General features: G+C 45.2%; 3 protein-coding genes and 5 non-coding genes across 8 annotated transcripts in view; 7 read left to right on the top strand and 1 right to left on the bottom strand.

The window, feature by feature from the left end:
* The first annotated feature begins 130 nt into the window (after positions 1-130).
* RPL4 (ribosomal protein L4) lies at positions 131-6,188 on the top strand. Its single transcript, XM_033166439.1, has 10 exons — positions 131-251; positions 2,463-2,634; positions 2,958-3,064; positions 3,367-3,505; positions 3,782-3,906; positions 4,150-4,279; positions 4,570-4,726; positions 5,280-5,363; positions 5,746-5,866; positions 5,952-6,188. The coding sequence occupies exons 1-10, from the start codon at positions 249-251 to the stop codon at positions 6,099-6,101; spliced, it is 1,188 nt and encodes a 395-aa protein (XP_033022330.1). The 5' UTR covers positions 131-248; the 3' UTR covers positions 6,102-6,188.
* Positions 2,287-2,387, top strand: LOC117057231. The gene has a single exon (XR_004427816.1). It is a non-coding gene; the product is annotated as a small nucleolar RNA SNORD16 (small nucleolar RNA).
* On the top strand, positions 2,807-2,878 carry LOC117057227. The gene has a single exon (XR_004427812.1). It is a non-coding gene; the product is annotated as a small nucleolar RNA SNORD18 (small nucleolar RNA).
* Positions 3,198-3,297, top strand: LOC117057230. The gene has a single exon (XR_004427815.1). It is a non-coding gene; the product is annotated as a small nucleolar RNA SNORD16 (small nucleolar RNA).
* LOC117057229 lies at positions 4,030-4,097 on the top strand. Its single transcript, XR_004427814.1, has one exon. It is a non-coding gene; the product is annotated as a small nucleolar RNA SNORD18 (small nucleolar RNA).
* On the top strand, positions 4,337-4,407 carry LOC117057228. The gene has a single exon (XR_004427813.1). It is a non-coding gene; the product is annotated as a small nucleolar RNA SNORD18 (small nucleolar RNA).
* A 1,526-nt stretch (positions 6,189-7,714) lies between the features above and the next one.
* On the top strand, positions 7,715-12,918 carry SNAPC5 (small nuclear RNA activating complex polypeptide 5). Its single transcript, XM_033167994.1, has 3 exons — positions 7,715-7,860; positions 11,622-11,711; positions 12,271-12,918. Exons 1-3 carry the CDS (start codon positions 7,771-7,773, stop codon positions 12,373-12,375), a joined length of 285 nt encoding a protein of 94 aa, XP_033023885.1. The 5' UTR covers positions 7,715-7,770; the 3' UTR covers positions 12,376-12,918.
* A 2,283-nt stretch (positions 12,919-15,201) lies between these two features.
* Positions 15,202-16,591, bottom strand: part of MAP2K1 (mitogen-activated protein kinase kinase 1) — a 40,867-nt gene continuing 39,477 nt past the window's right edge. Inside the window, exons 10-11 of the mRNA XM_033167991.1 lie at positions 15,820-15,865; positions 15,202-15,556 (exon numbers count right to left, since the gene is read on the bottom strand). Of these exons, the coding sequence (XP_033023882.1) occupies positions 15,443-15,556; positions 15,820-15,865 (160 nt within the window). The 3' untranslated portion in view covers positions 15,202-15,442. The remainder of the gene's footprint in view (positions 15,557-15,819; positions 15,866-16,591) is intronic.

Below are 16,591 nucleotides of genomic sequence, written 5' to 3'. Positions count from 1 at the left end.
AGTTAGTTTTCATCAAAGAAAGAGGCAGCGAGGAGATTTACGTCCAGGGGAGGAAAAAAAGAGGGTGCTGTGCGCGCGCGTCGAGAGTTGAATCCGCTGGAGGGGGAGGGGAGAAGGAGGGCGGAGCTGTGTGCGGAAAGGTGCGCAAGAAGCAAAAGAGGAGCGGCCGCGAGCAGTCCTTCCTTTTCCGGTCGGGGCCGAGTTGGTGAGAGAAGCCAGCGTGAGGGGCTCCTCCGCTAGTCGCCATCATGGTGAGCAGGGAAGGGGCCGGGGGCTCTGCCGGAGGTGAGGCTGGGGAGGCAGAGTTGTCGCGGGGAGGCCGCCATGGTGGGCGGAAAGGAGGAGGAAGAGAAGAAGAATGGGAATAAGCCGGACGGTGCGGAGGGGAGAAGCGGCGTTACAGGCCGGCCGGGCGCCATTTTGGAGCGGAGGAGCCGCCGCGTGGAGGCCTGGCTAGCTCGGGAGGGCAGGCCCAGTGCCCGCTCCGGTGGCTGCCTGGCTCTCTTGTCTTCCTCCCCGCTCCCACCGACCGCGGCCTGAGGGAGGGCCTTTAGCTAGGAAAGAGGGACGCAGCCTAGAGCCAATAATGATGGAGATGCGAAGGCCTGAAAGGGAATTTCCCCCCCACTTTGGCGCCTCGTTTTTCCCTCTCTCCCAACCACTGCTCATTGGATTGAGGGACTTTAATTTTAAGTCACACAAATGGAAGAGTCGGTGGCCGGCCTAGTCCGGGATCCTGTTCCCACAGCGGAAAATTGGCGATCAGCACCCGAGCGCAAGAGACATAGCTTTCATCGCTTAAAGATGCGCGGCAATGCGGATCTACGGCAGCAGAAGAGGGTCGTGCTGGAGTCCGTTCCTGACTATTCACCACATTGGCTGGGATTTGGGGCCCAGCAGCAACTGGAGAAGGGCACATTCCGCCCCCTCCCGTCTGCTGTAGACGTATATACAGTACTGTATTTCTAGTTCCAAATGCTTCTGAGCTCCCCAAAGGTGCTGCCGTCTTCGTGAGAGGACTGTTTCAGTAATACATTTTTTTTTAACACTCAGAAATTTCTGGGTTTTATATCAATTTACAACCACCACCACCCGCCTCTCAGATGACAAATTATCCTATGCTTGTAGGATAGAGTGCAGCACCTTTCATTTAAGACACTGTGTATTTTGCTGGAAATTTGCATTTACCAAGCCAGCATGTTTATACTTGGGCTTTCATTCTACCTGTGAGTAGACACCATTAAATCCAATAAACATGCATTGAATTGCTACATGCTTTTTTAAATACATGTGTCTGACAGCATATAAAATTAATTGCACTGAGTTACATATGACACATTGTAGTTGAAACAGTAAAATAAGTACTGTATTGCCTATGTTCCAGTTTTCCCAAAAACTTTCAATTTTTCTAACTTCGCCATTGGCCGTATAATGTCTAGAAACCATACATATAACTTAAATGATGTAAATATTTATGAAAATTGTTAATAGCAACAATACTATAGAACTTCTAAGTGCAGCTGATGTTGAGAGTGTTGCAGCTTCCCTAAAATTTGCACCAGGACTCTAGTTCAGTCTCTGCTCTTTGCAGTCTCTACACTGGCCCGTATGTTTCATCATTAATATTACCCATTAGAGGTTAAAAGTGTTAGATTAATTCATGCAAAATGGGCTTATCAATGCTGTGTGTTAAATACTATATTCTTGATGGCTAAATTGAACCTCGCATGTTCAGACAGAATATGCCTCTGAATACCAGTTGCATGTGGCAGGGGAGGATAAAAAGTACAGTAGCTGTTTTTTAACCTTGTTTGTCAGACTTTCAGAGGCATGCATTTGGCAAGTGAGGGAAACTGGATGCTGAAATTATAATAGAATACTTTTTTAAAGGATTAAAAACAAGCCACAAATAGTCTAAAACTACAAAATGATTTTAAAAATCAGATGAGAAAACAAGACTATCCATGGCAGCTTGACTTTTGTTTGTTCAAAGTAGTACAGTATATGTATTTGGAATGTGGAGGAAAACTGCCTACATTGTCTTCTGTAACTTGCTTAAGTGGTCAGCAGATCCAACAGTTTCATAGCAGTGCAGTAGAAGACCTGAGTAGTGGACAGGAATTGCATTCTATGGACAATCTAGAGGGCTACAGGTTCTCAATCCCTGACATCTGAGAGTCTAAAAAATAAGCCAAAATACTTTCACTCTATGTTCTTTCTTTATTTAACATAACACATTTTTATGTTAAGGTGCAAGAATGCATTATATTGCATGAGTGCACATATTGCTATGATGTTGTAATTTGCGTCCTATCCGGTCTTCAGGGGCAGTAGCCTGCTGTCCACTTGCTGTTGCCGTTGAGCTGACGACTTTCTGAAACTGAGCAATATTTGTGCTATCGCTGAACTGCAATAACACCAGTTGCTTGTATTTGATATTTTGCTTCTCTTCCCACCCCCAGGCTTGTACCCGTCCTTTAGTTTCGGTATATTCCGAAAAGGGAGAAGCTTCGGGTAAAAATGTCACTATGCCTGCTGTGTTTAAAGCTCCAATTCGTCCAGATATTGTGAACTTTGTTCATACCAACTTGCGGAAAAACAACAGGCAACCCTATGCTGTCAGCGAACTTGCAGGTAAGAGTTGTTCCAATACCACTGGGATTACTTATGGATTGAAAATTGTAAGATACTCATCTTATTTTTTAAAAAAGCTTTTGGGATATAATTTCTGAAAACCTGACTGGCTTGTTAATTCAAGTCAGTTTAAAAACTCATCCGTATAGCATAAAAATAAATATATACCTTGCTGAAATGATGACATTCCACTTCATTGGTCCGTGTTTTTGAGCTTTGTGATATCAGTGGAAGTTCTGATGTTGGCTGTTAACATCTTCAGTAAAATGACATAGAACATGATGATCGGTAATTATTTAATGGCATGCTTCTTTTCTTTTCAGGTCATCAGACCAGTGCTGAATCTTGGGGTACTGGAAGAGCTGTCGCTCGTATCCCAAGGGTTCGTGGAGGTGGAACTCATCGATCTGGCCAGGGTGCTTTTGGCAATGTATCCTTGACTGGCTGCCCTTTCTGATTATGTCCTCAAGAGCTAATCAATTGAAATATAATGATTTATTACCAGCATTGTGATAGGATGTGTTGTGTGTCTAGAAACTGGTTAGAAATAGAGGGATCATACTTGCCATGATGTCGTAATTTGCGCCTTACTCTGTATACAGTGACAGTTGCCTGCTGTCATTAGGCTGTTACAGATGGTTGATGATCAGCTAACTCTGAGCAAGACTGAAAGAGGGGGTGGATCTTCCACAAGAATATACTTTGGTTCCATCCTTTACACTTGACAAATAGATGTGTCGTGGAGGTCGCATGTTTGCCCCAACCAAGACTTGGCGACGCTGGCATCGTAGGGTGAACGTACCTCAGAAGCGCTATGCCATCTGCTCTGCTCTGGCAGCTTCATCCCTTCCGGCACTTGTTCTGTCCAAAGGCAAGTATGTTGTTTTATGTAGTGCCATTAATGTACTTACTAAATGTGACATAGTTGTAATTTTGGGAAGTTTGTATTTATAGCCCACGTTTATAGGAAATAGAGCACCTTTTACAGAGCCTGTAACTCCAGATGTTTTCAGGTTAACAGGCTTAGAGTGCAGGTTTTTTTTTTTTTTTGCTATTCTTGGTGTTCGTTAATGAACCCAGACATTTAATTGTGGTGGTTGTTTATTTGTCAGTGTGCACTAAAATCTAAAATGTCCTATCTTAACAGGCCACCGCATTGAGGAGATTCCAGAACTTCCTCTGGTGGTTGAAGACAAAGTCGAGGGCTACAAGAAAACAAAGGAAGCTGTTCTACTGCTTAAGAAGCTGAAAGCCTGGAATGATATCAAAAAGGTGTGCTGAGTGTTGACTGCAAAAATCAGGGATGGTAGAGGAGTGTGTGTGTTTAATCCAATAACTTTTTTGGGAAGCTTCTTATAGATAAAAGCATTCAGCAGTCTGATTACTGTTGCTTCTGCAAAATGATGAATTTTTCACTGGTCCGTGTTTCAGATGAACAGTGATGATTGTGAAGTTCTGAGTTGCAGAGGCACAGTTGTTACTTGGCTTTTACACAAAATGTTTGTTTCCACCCAGGTCTATGCCTCCCAGCGTATGCGTGCAGGCAAGGGAAAAATGAGGAACCGCCGCCGCATCCAGCGCAGGGGACCCTGCATTATTTACAATGAGGACAATGGCATCATAAAAGCTTTCAGGAACATCCCAGGTAGCTTTTGAATTACTATGCAAGATGCATGAGGGAGGTTGTAGGCTGGAGGGGTGTAAAAAATGATGATATTCCACTTCATTGGTCCGTGTTTATGAAACACATGATTTGGTGGAGGTTCTGACTACCCAGATTGAGGATGAATCTTTAGGTGGGAATATGGTTAAGAGCCGCATCGTGTTCCCTTTTATTTTCTAGGTCTAATGTATTAGGCAGTAAGAAAACAATTCATTAATCAGAATAGTGAACAGGTGTACTTAAAACACATAAACTGTGCTCTTATCTAACAGGGATCACCCTCCTTGATGTCAACAAGTTGAACCTTTTAAGACTTGCTCCTGGTGGCCATGTTGGACGTTTCTGCATTTGGACTGAAAGTGCTTTCCGCAAGTTGGATGACTTGTATGGCACCTGGCGTAAGCCAGCCACACTGAAGAGTGACTACAAGTAAGCTTGTTTTTATGTTCTGGTTGGATTTGTTTTGGCCTCACTAGTGGTTAGAAGTGTTGTTTGCCCTGCAAATAAATTGGGAGTTTCAATTATTGTAGTGGGCTTGGTGACTGTTCAGGATGCTCACTGGAAAATCCCATAATAGTTTCCATTCCTCCTTGATGCCTCCTTTTCAGGCCGAAAAACACCTTATCAAGGAGAGGGTGGCAGACAGTGGATGGCTCCCACTTCCCCAAGGCATTGGCTTGGGTGAGGAAGGGCTGTAGGAAATACAGTAGTGGAGATGGGTTCAAATCCCAGTTGGGGTAGGGGATGGTAGAAGCATGGTTGTGCATGATTGAGGTTGCCCTATTTGAGTGAGAAATTGTCATATTTTGTACTCTGCCATTTGGAATTCTGCCCAGGCCTACTTACAACAAATGGAAGGGCGCTCATGCAAATAATGAGTGCTACTTGTAATATTTACTCATCAGTAACTAAAAGGAGATGAAATGTATTTGTGTGAGAGAGTTCTCAGTGCTAAAACTAACATGCCTGTATTTAAATGCAGCCTGCCAATGCACAAGATGACCAATACAGATCTTGGAAGAATCTTGAAAAGCCAAGAGATCCAGAAGGCCCTCCGTGCACCAAAGTTAGTGTTTGTTTTAAATTTTCTTTTTTTTAAAAAAAAAAAAGATTAAAAGAATTTTCAACTTATATAGTAGTGCTTAAGTACTGCTGCAAGTGAGACACACTGGATGTTTTCTGGAACACAGATAAGGGGAAATGAAGCTTCAAGGGGGAATTTTAGATTTGAATCTTGCATTCTGTCATACTGTGTAGCAGTATTTTTCTAGTTGCTGCACACAGATTCTCTCCCTAGTATCTGTGTTTGGCATCCTAACAGAGCTTAGGAATCCTTTTTGTTAATGTTATGGAGCTGTATATAACCTAACCCATCTGGACTGCATGGTGGTGGTGGTGACTGAGCTATAAATAAAAGTGCTATGTACTCATCCAACCACCTTCTGCAGGAAAAAGATTCACCGCAGAGTTCTTAAGAAGAATCCACTGAAGAATTTGAGAGTTATGATTAAACTGAATCCATATGCGAAGACTATGAGACGCAACACCATTTTGCGCCATGCTAAGAATGTAAGTGGGGTAAAAATTGGATTGAAATTGGATTTCCTGTTTTCAAAACTTGGCGGAGTATAACCATCTTAATTTTTACCTACAGCACAAGCTCAGAGAAGAGAAAGCGGCAAAGGGCAAAGCAAAGGTTGAGGCTGCAGCTGCAGCTAAAAAGACAGAAATTGCAGCTAAAAGGAAGGAGACTGCAGCTAAAAAGAAGGAAACTGCAACTAAAAAGAAGGAAACTGCAGCATAAATAAGACAAGCATTGGCACTTCTCTGCTTCAGTGCTGAAAAGGGCTGTACTGTGGATTACAGTTAATAAAAAACAAATCTATCCAGAGTGCTGTCTTTACTAATCATTTGCACTGATGCCCTTCAGTCCTGAAAGAATGGAATAGAAATTCAGAAGCCAGTGAATACATTTTTATGGAATGGTTGAGCCAGAGGCCTAAGATTATTTGCATGTGTTATAAAGACATATCAAAACATACTTTTTGGATACCATGTTATTTATAGTACACCATAAACTTCTGAAGTGGAGTGATAGGACTTGTGAGTTACTCTTCAGAAGAATTCTGACAGACAAAACCTCAAGTTATAATGGATAGAATTTGGAGTCTGAACAAAATTAGAGGGGAAGGAGAGATGGAAGTTTTGAGGTGATGGATTTAATTAGGATGCAAACTCATTAAAACTTACATCAGTGTGGAATGGGCATTGGAGGGAGTTCTAGGGATAAAATATTGAAAAGGGCTTTTGAATGGGTATAAGTGGAAATACAACTTGCATTTAATGTGATACCACAAACACTTGACTAAAGACTGTTTTAAAGGTTGCTGCTGATTCTGCATCAGATTTCCTTTTATGTACATGATGCAGAGTGGGTTGCAGTTGACATGCAGTTTTGATTGCATGTTCTGGGAATAATTGTAGATGGCCCCTGACCACTGAATATATAGAATGGAAGGATGGGCTATAAATCATTTTTAAACTTAAGTGAGGAGAGTTCATTGCTATAGAAATAGTACCAATAATGCCAATATATTTCACATCTGGCATCAAGGTGTAGTTTGGTCAGAATTGAGTATACACTAAATACATGATATCTGGTAAAAGCCACCATAGCCACTAGAGGGGCATGAAAAATTGTCACGGGATTTTTAGACTACTCATGTACTATCTGAAGCCAAAGGGGCACCAATCGACAGATGTGAAATATATGGCAATATATTAAGCTATTCTACCCCACTAGCTGGCATTTCCGTGTGCTGCTCTGGTTCGCCAGAAGTGGCTTAGTCATGCTGGCCGCATGACCCAGAAGCTGTACACCGGATCCCTCAGCCAATAAAGCGAGATGAGCGCCACAACTCCAGAGTCATCCGCAACTGGACCTAACTGGTCCCTTTACCTTTACCCCACTAGCAGACCCTATGCTACATAAGGGGATCGGGCTACTACAACTGCAGATTTGCTATTTTAAATACAACAAAGAGGATAGCACAATTGGAAACTTTCCAGCTGAATCTGTTCCGTTATGCGCTACCACTCATCCAGATGCAGGAGAGGATCCAGAAAAGAAATTTCTTTCCCTCGCTTCCTTTTGCAATGAGAAATGCCGCTGCAATGGGTAAACCGGTCCGCTAAAGTAGGAGCAGACGTGACTCCCTGCCCGCGCCCACCCCGAAGTGCAGAATGGGAGATCCCGTAGGCGGTCCTCCCCTTTCTGTCGGAAAGCGGAGCGGCCAATAGAAAGGGATTCGGGGAAAAGGATTGCCGCGGTAACCATCCGGTGGAACTTTGAGCACTTCCGCCATCAAGCAAGATGGCGCTGCCTCCTTCCGGGTAGGCGAGCGGCCGCGACGAAGGTAGCGTCATCACTCCACGCGGCCTGAGTTGGTGGCGGCGGCGGCAGCATAAGCAGGATGCTGAGCCGCCTGCAGGAGCTGCGCAAGGAGGAGGAGACGCTGCTGCGGGTCAAGGCGGCACTGCACGATCAGCTCAACCGGCTCAAGGTCGGGGTGGGGGAGCCGGTTTGAAAGAACAGGAGCTGGAGGGGGGAGGGGTGGAGATGCTTTTCTGGGCCTGTCTCTATGGTTGCTGCGGGGGTGGGGTGGGGTGGAGTGGGGAAGGGGGTTCATTTGCATATGCAATTTAGGCCATTGGGTGTGTGCGTCTGCAGGTGCACGTGTGCACGCGTTTCCTCAACCCGTGTTTGGGTTCTTGGTGCAAACGCCTGGCGAGTGCAACCCGTCAGCAGGGGTGGAGGGACGTGCTGTCAGCGAGTTCAGGGCGGTGGGTTTTTTGACCCTCTCCCATGCAAAATGAGGCTTATTTGGTGACCACGACTGTGGGTTTGCTGGCAGAACCCAGGCTTTGGTTGTAACGGGTCAGCGCCGTGGTAGAGGATCTGCCATGCACTGCTTTCCTTTTGAGTGAAAATGTATTAGATTTTATTATGCATCTTATTGGAATTATTTCAGGTCCGGGGTGGGGCATATGTAGTCCTCCTCCCAAATGTTGGATGTCCCCATCAGTCCCAGCCATCGTGGTCAATGGCCAGGGGTGGTGTGAGGTGAAGGCTGATGTCACCTGGAGGGTTGCAGTTCTCCATCCCTAGGATAGACAGTACAGTACTGAGCTGGAGAGGCCCAGCGCCTGGTTCTGTATAAGGCAGCCTCCTATGTCACAGAGGATCCCATGCTTGAGAAAGTTGCAGTCTATGCAACTGGAGGGCACCAGATTGGCATATGCTGGGTTAGGTGGAGGTTCTTGGGCTAACATAGGAGGGCTCTTTATTTGTTTTATATGGGTCCATTTTATGTTTCTGGGTGTTCTCATTTGCCTCTGTAGCATGCATGTGTTTATGCGAAAAAGGGCATATCCACACCATACATTTCAGGTACATGGCTTCCCCCAAGAATCCTGGGAATTTGTTGTTGTTCAGTCGTTCAGTCGTGTCCGACTCTTCGTGACCCCTTGGACCAGAGCACGCCCAGGCACGCCTATCCTCCACTGCCTCCCGCAGTTTGGCCAAACTCATGTTAGTAGCTTCAAGAACACTGTCCAACCATCTCATCCTCTGTCGTCCCCTTCTCCTTGTGCCCTCCATCTTTCCCAACATCAGGGTCTTTTCCAGGGTGTCTTCTCTTCTCAGGGTGTCTTCTCTTCTCAAAGAGAAGAGAAGAATTTACAGAGCTACAATTCCTAGTGCCCTTAAACTATAGTTCCCAAGATTATTTGGGAGAAGTCATGTGCTTGAAATGTACGGTATGGATGTGACTTAAGCATCAAACCTTTCCTTCCTCTTCTCTTTATTCAGCTCTGTTTTCACAATAGTAGGCCTCTGTTTTTTCCTCATTTCAGTAGAGCCCTTAGGTAGGCCTGCCTTCTCCTGAGCTCTTGTGCACTATGCATCCTCTTCCTGCAACAATTCCTTTTTGTCATACTCAATAGTAGACCCATTGAAATGAATGGACTTGAGTTCCTTAAGTTCACTGATTTCTATGGATCCATTTTGTGTACAGCTCACATTGAATATCACTCATTCTCTCCCACCTGAAGCTCACTCTTCAAAGAAAATTCCCGTATTGCTCAATATTACTTACTAGGCAATATTGGCATTTGAATGGGTCCTACCCAACATTATGGCATACATAATAATTTAGACATTTACATATTTATATGCTGTCTTTCAGTCTCTCAAAGATCCCCAAGATGGTGAGGGTGAGGGAAGAGAGAAAACAGTAAGATTCATCTTGAAGCTTCCCCAAAGAAGAAATCCAATAATAATAATTATTATTATTATTATTATTATGCCCATCTGGCTGGATTTCCCCAGCCGCTCTGGGCGGCTTCCAACAAAAATCAAATACATTAAAATATCACACATTAAAAGCTTCCCTAAACAGGGAGTTGCTGTAAATCAGGCAGCCTTGCTCATTACAGTAACCAACCTAACATCAAAACAGCTTCCTTTAAAGCTCTGAACACAGCTTTGTGTGCGTAGCCCAGGAGTAAGAAGCTTTGGCTCTGCAGGTGTTCCGGGGGGGGGGGGAAGGGCCATAGCTTTGTGGTAGAATACTGTACTCAAGATCAATCCCCGGTATCTCCAGGTAGGACTGAGAGAGACTCCTGTCTGAAACCCCGGAGAGCCACTGCCAGTCATGGTAGACGATGCTGAGCAAGATGGACCAATGTTTTGACTCTGTATCAAGCAGTTTCCTGTATTGCAACTCCCAGCATCCCTGGCTATTGGCCATGCTAGCCAGAGCTGATGGGAGTTGTAGTCCAACAGCTGGAGGGCTACAGGTTCCCCGAACCTGGTGAGCTTTTCGTCGGTCTTCTAAACAAAGGAATGCTTATTCAAAGTTGCAATTTCTCCATAGACCAAGCAGTGTGACAGTTTGCTTCCTCTTCTGCATCTTGTAGCTATAAAAGGGCTCAGCCAGTGTTGCACCAGAGCGGTTGTTTGCTGTCTTTTGTTTTAAATGCCACAAGGTTTTGGGAGCATTAGTACAGCTTTCAGCTGAGTGCTAAGGCTCTGGTATGGAGGGACACACACACACACACACGGCAGTGTTATAAATAGAGAGCTAGGGAATGCACTTTCCGGAAGAGATTAGAGCTTAAGCTTCCTGGCATGTGCAGAGTGCTAGATGCTATGCTGATGCTTGCTCGCCATTGTTTTGGCACCGACAGTTACAGCTGGCTTCATTCCATGTGCCTGTTAAGTGTGCATTGCAAGCATGGAATTCAGCTTTCTTTTAAAAGTAATTATTTTTAAAAATCCCTTCCAACACTACAATTCTACGACCCTAAATTTCTAATCCTTGTGATGCAGTAGTTTTGTAAATCTGGGCGATGCTGTCTGCACATCCATCCCTGTGGACTTTTTTTTTTTAATGAAACTCGAATGCTTTGGAAGTGGGAATTTTAATTTTGTTTACAGCTACCAGTCTTCCCGTATCTCTGTTTGTTCCTGTTTGAGCTCTTTCTCCTCCACCTGCTGTAACCCACTACTTCTGTTCTTCATTCTAACTAACATGTCAACATGACTTTATATTCAAAGGAGCAGGACTAACTAACTCCATGCACCTGAATATGTTTGCTGTAAGCTGTTTCTTCTTCCTATGTTTCTTGATAATCCTACCTTCTAGTGAATCCAGCCAAATTGCTTTTTATTAGGGTGGAGAATTGCATAATTTACCTACAGGGAAATGGGCTGTAGCTCACTGGTAGAACATCCGCTTTGCAAGCAGTAGGTTCCAGGTTCAATCGCCAGGTACAGCTGGGAAAGACTCCTTACCTGAAATTCTGGAGAGCCGCTGCCGTTCCGTGTAGGCAATACTGAGTTAGGTGGACAAATGGTCTGACAGTGTAAGACAGCTTTTTACACTCCCAAGAGCTTAGAGAATTTGAATTTTGGTGTTCATAGAATCATAATTTGTAGAGTTGGAAGGGACCAAAAGAGCCGTCTAGTCCGACCTCCTGCAAAGCAGGAATCTTTTGGCTAGTGTGTGGTTTGAACCCACAACCCTGAGATTAGGAGTCTCATGCTCTACCGACTGAGCTATTTCACCAGCATCATGCTCATCTCCCCTGACTTTGGGTGGTGAACGAGAACAGACTTTGTCATCCTGGTGCCATCCAGATGTTTTGGGCTGCCAACTTCTATTGGTGCCAGCTGGAGAGAGCACCAGGTTGCCGAAGGATGAACTTGCAGGGGTTAACATTTTGGCTGTGCTGCTTTAACTGTTCTTTAAAACATTTCTAGGTGGAAGAGTTGGCCCTTCAGTCCATGATCAGCGCCAGGGAAGGGAAAATGACCGTACCTCCCGATACCGAGATGGAGGAGCATCAGAACGTAAGTTCCTGTTCCCCGCTGTTCTGTTTTGGGAGGAAGGCAGTGTCAGGTTGCCAAGAGAGACAACTGTCCCTGATTGAATGCTGGTGAGGAGGTGCAACATACCATCCACTAATCCTTTTAGTGTTTATTTCCCCCTGCCTGGAAAGGAGGCTGCCTCCTGTGCCAAAATGGATTTGAGCCAGCTGAATGGTCCCGGTAGCATTGCTGACATGCTAGGAGTGGGGGGTGGGGAGTAGCATCAGGGGATGGCAGAAACTGAAAAGGAACAGTTGTTTAAACTGTTCCTTTTCGGTTTCTGGCATCCCCTGGTGACCCCAGGGAGTCAAATGTAGTCATTGCTGCCACACAAAACAAGTGTGGAACGAGTATTCTGTGGCACCAGTGTCTGTTCCACAAATCGAAACAGCTAAGCAGGAACCTATGAGCTTTGGCAACCCTGCAAGTAAACTGGAAAGATGCATGTTGTTGCATCTCTCAAATAGGAGGGCGCTTCTGTTTTGCATTCTTTGTCCTGAAGTAACTGGGGTTTTTAATTTTATGCATGCTCACGGGACAGATGGACAACGAAGCTGCTATCAATCAAACTAAATTGCAGTTGCAAATGCATGTCAGCGAAGAGGAAGAGGAGGAGGAAGAGGAGGAGGAGGAATCCGATTCATGAAGAGGAGCATGCAGCAGCCTGACAGCCTTTTTCTCCCAAACTCAGGAACCTCCCTGCCCACCACCATTCAAGCAAATTACTTCATTGGACTTTGCTTGGTGCTACAGAGACCAAACAGTATTCACAAGTGCATCTGGGTTTCCCAAAGGCTTCCAGAGGTGGTGATGAACTGTGGCGGGTGTTGGGAGAATGCAGTGTCGATGCATCACTATGTAGCATGATTCCTTTTAAACACAAACACACTCTTTGAGCCAAGTAGCATTTGGGGAAAGTCCAACACGCAACTCCTCCCAAAGCAATAATCTACCCTTGGCAGCATCTGCTGCTGGTGAAAATAAGATGAAAAAGCATCAAGTCTAAGCCAATGGCACTATCCAACCTCAAATACTACAAACGGAAACAGTACTTTGGGACTTTTCTTGCATGTAGCATTTGCTGTGGCATTCACAAAAAAGCAACAATTTCCTTTGATTCCAACCCATGGTATGAAACTTTGAACATTTTATGTATTGTCTGCAAGTAATAATGGGGAACATTTTGAGACAGAAGCTTTTACTTCTGAAGTGGGCATATGGAACGGGGTTCCTTTCGGCAAAAGTCAGTGGATTGTATTTGTGTACAAAATAGAGAGGAGCCTGTTGATCTTCCTAAAATCAGGGGTTTCTTGCCTTGAATGAGGTGCTCAAGTATTATCCCCCCCCCTCTTACCACTTAGTTTGGCTACCACAGGCTTGATTGCAACAAGCCCATCTTCTGGAGTGTGTCTAAAATACCTTGGGCTTCCACCTAAGGGATTTTAAGATAGGTCCTGCTAGAAACAAGTGCTGTACTTGTGATCAAGGGTACTGAGTGCCTGCAATGGCTGCTGGTCCTCAGAGCTGAAGCGCTTCTCTTCCCAGCCTCCCTTAGCTCTGTGCTGCTATGGCAGAAGAAGCCGATTCTTTCCTACCTGCCAACCCAGCAGTGCTGCTTCCTTTTAGGGAAGGGGAAGTGCAGCCGGGTGTGCTCCTGGATGTTTTTCTTCTATGTCCTTTTCAGCCCCAGGTGCTTTCTCCTGCTTTTCCTCTTTCCCAAGTGCAGGCAAAAAAGTGGGCTTAGGCAAGACCAGAGAGGGGCCTGAGGCGTTTTGGTTCTCTGTTTCATGTGTCTGTGATCCAGTGTCAGGATTTCACACGTGCTGGTTTACGGCGTAATAGATGAACATCACCCAAGGGAGTGGGGCTAAACCCAGATGTACGACCATACAGATGTGTGCAAACAGCTGGGGGGTCTCCTTATCTGTCACAGGCTTTGAGGTGGAGTGAACAACTGCAAGCAGCACATATACTCCCAACTAATAGTCGGGTGGGTGGGTAGCGTTATAAATTGCCCCACTCTCCCCACTTGCAATTGCTAGTCACTGGCGTGCACAGATATTGGGAGTAGTAATATATTACCATTGTGGCTGATAAGACATTGATAGCCTTATCCTACATGAATTTGTCTAATCCTCTTTCCAAGCCACCCAAGTCGATGGCGATTGCTACATCTTGTGGTAGTGAATTCCATCGCTTAGCTACGCGCTGAAGAGGTTAGCTTGATGTGCCACGTCGAAGAATGGAAGGAAATCTACAAATTGAATGGGAGACAATGTGCCCAGGAGGAGGAGGAGGGTGCACAGATCTCAAAGGGCAGCACTGGAGAGGCAAACCTCTCCTTTTTCCCCTCTTTGCCCAAATGCCTTGAATCCGCCTTGATACCAACGAACCACAATTAATAACCCACTCCCTGAAGTAACTTCATGACATTTATTAGTGTAAGATGAAATACCTGAAATAATAAAAATGATTAAAAGAATATTCAAACACTTAAGTATGCACAATTTGTCATATCAAACATCAGCTGACCTAGAAGGGAAACCATTCTGATGTGTTTTACTATTATTATCATTTATTATTCATTCTTCAAAAAGTATTTGATTCATTGAGAGAAATAGTTCTTTCATCACCTGTTCTCAAAATACAGATACAGGCAGCCCCCCATTTACACGGGGGTTATGTTCCGAGGCACCATGCGCATCAGTGAAATTGCGCATAATTGAAACCCATTGAAAAAGCCCACAGATACCGTTCTGCCCTTTTTAATGACGTTTCAGGTCTTTATTGACATTTCCGGGTCACTTCCAGGTTTGGTCTCGCACATATTGAATGTGCATAAACGGGCAGCTGCCTCTACCAAATTAACTGGAAGGGGACAGATGTAGACCACTAAGCAAATCCCAAACATATGCAACAAGACACTTAAAAATAAATAGAAGTGTCAACAGATTTCTATGTGTTGACTGGGGGTGTGTGGCAGCAGTCTACGGCACGGGGTCCTACTCACATTTACCAAGAGTCTATTATACAAACCAAAATATCAGAGCCGTTATTCATAACTTCAATCTCAGATTAGCAGCAGCAAAGACATGCTTCAGGGGAGGCTGGACTTGGGGCATCTCTGAACTGTTCGGCCCGCAACACTGGCTAAGCAAGGCTTGGGGGAAAGTACCACCAAAGTCACAAAAGGCTCACGGTCAAAACAACCCAGCAGAGGTGAGAAGGAAGCAGCTCCAGCAGGATTTCCTACTTGTGAAAGGATATCCCAACATCCAGTGCCAAATTTGCCATATCGCTATCACTTAAAGCGTCACATGTTTGGTCAGTTAACAAATAAGGAATCAAACACAACAGCTGTTAATTTAGAACCCTAATGAGGAAATAAAAGAGACCGGGGAGAGAATTTGGCACATGCTAAAATTAGGGAGACACTTTTAAAGGGGAGGTTATGGGCCGGGGAATTGACACTTTTTTTTTTAAGTAGACAGAAGCTCTGAGAAACGGGACCAAGACAGCTTTAAACAGTTGGAACAGGAAGTAGCTTTGAACACAAATCCACCAGGCGCCATTCCAGTTTGCTTTCAGTGGGTCTTGCAGGGGGAAGTCCTGGTCAGACTCCACTTGGAATGAAGGTGGTGCGGGAAGAGCAGGAGCAGGAGGAATCGGCCGCAGGAGCTCTTGGTGTGTTGCTTGCCCTGGAGACTCCAAATTCAGACTCCTCCCACGTGGGTCGGGGTGCTAGGCTGGTTAAGGCCTATGGTGGCACACAGCCAGCCTGCAAAATCCACTTCCTCGGCTTCTGATCTCTTTATGAATGTGTGGACCTAGAGGATGCAAAAAGGGGGGGGGATTACAACAAAGAAAGCCCAACTTTGAGGCTCCCATGGGAGTTGTTAGATATTTAGCATGGAGCAGATTAAGGCAGCAAAATGTATTTTCCTTGCACAGCTAGAGGCCAGAGGGGACCCTTTTATACCAGCTTCCCTAAGACCGTGACTTCTGTCCAGCCTCTAGATATCAAAAGCTGGCACAAGGAATCTTGGAAAGCCCCAGAATACTGTTAGCAGAGAAAGGAGTTTCCACTCACCACCAGCTGCTTCAGATCTGCCCTCTCTGCTGGATTCTTGACCAAACTGCATAAAAGGAAAGAGTGTCATATTCCTCTTGCCACTTCAATTCTCTCTGCACCACAGGACGGACAATGCCAATCATTGCTCACCATCGGCACCGAATGACTACTCTTGTGTGGCTCCCAAACATTTCAAAGGGGCTTGTGCAAGAGAACTTCACCCTGGCTTGTGCTGTGGGCTGAATCTGGGGTGGGGAACTGGATCCTGACCAGTGGAGCAGATCCTTCACGCGCCCACAGGCCAGGTTTGACAGCTGCGATTCAAATGACCTGTTTTTGCCACGCTGCTGGAAGTCAAACCATGAGGGCAAAGCGGTATGTATAGCATTTCCTTTCTGCTGACAATCAGCTGACTGCTAGCCCTAGGTTCTGTGTGCAGCTCTACCCAAGCAGCAACAATCAGCTGATAGCCAGCGCTTGGGAAACATGGTGCAAAGTGCTTTGCAGCCACAGTTGAATGCAAGGCATCGCCAAAGTCCTTTTTCTCCATGCCCTGCCTTTACCTGTCCCACAGCTGATGTCATATACGGTGGCAGGTGGGTATGGTTTGGCCAAAATGGTCTCATAGGTCAAATGTGGGTGGGGCTTGGGAGGGCCTCATTAGGCCTATAGTCAGAGGTTCCCCACCCATGTTAAATTAAGGGGAAAGAGGACTGGCATTTGGGAGACCCAGAAGCATTTTGACCCCGTCTGCTTAGGATCCTTTCCAAAAAGCAAAACCACACTTTTC

The sequence above is a fragment of the Lacerta agilis genome, chromosome 13 (genome assembly GCF_009819535.1).
Source record: "Lacerta agilis isolate rLacAgi1 chromosome 13, rLacAgi1.pri, whole genome shotgun sequence".
Taxonomy (NCBI): Eukaryota; Metazoa; Chordata; class Lepidosauria; order Squamata; family Lacertidae; genus Lacerta; species Lacerta agilis.
Note: the sequence above shows the minus strand (reverse complement) of the source record. Positions and strands in the feature narration are given on the sequence as shown.

Bases quoted from the DNA above. Each gene is read 5' to 3' on its own strand.
- RPL4 (XM_033166439.1), top strand. The intron at 4,727-5,279 runs GTAAGCTTGTTT...ATTTAAATGCAG, and splicing joins ACACTGAAGAGTGACTACAA to CCTGCCAATGCACAAGATGA. The intron at 5,867-5,951 runs GTAAGTGGGGTA...TTTTACCTACAG, and splicing joins TTTTGCGCCATGCTAAGAAT to CACAAGCTCAGAGAAGAGAA.
- SNAPC5 (XM_033167994.1), top strand. From the start codon at position 7,771: ATGCTGAGCCGCCTGCAGGAGCTGCGCAAGGAGGAGGAGACGCTGCTG. The intron at 7,861-11,621 runs GTCGGGGTGGGG...AAACATTTCTAG, and splicing joins ATCAGCTCAACCGGCTCAAG to GTGGAAGAGTTGGCCCTTCA. The intron at 11,712-12,270 runs GTAAGTTCCTGT...CTCACGGGACAG, and splicing joins AGATGGAGGAGCATCAGAAC to ATGGACAACGAAGCTGCTAT.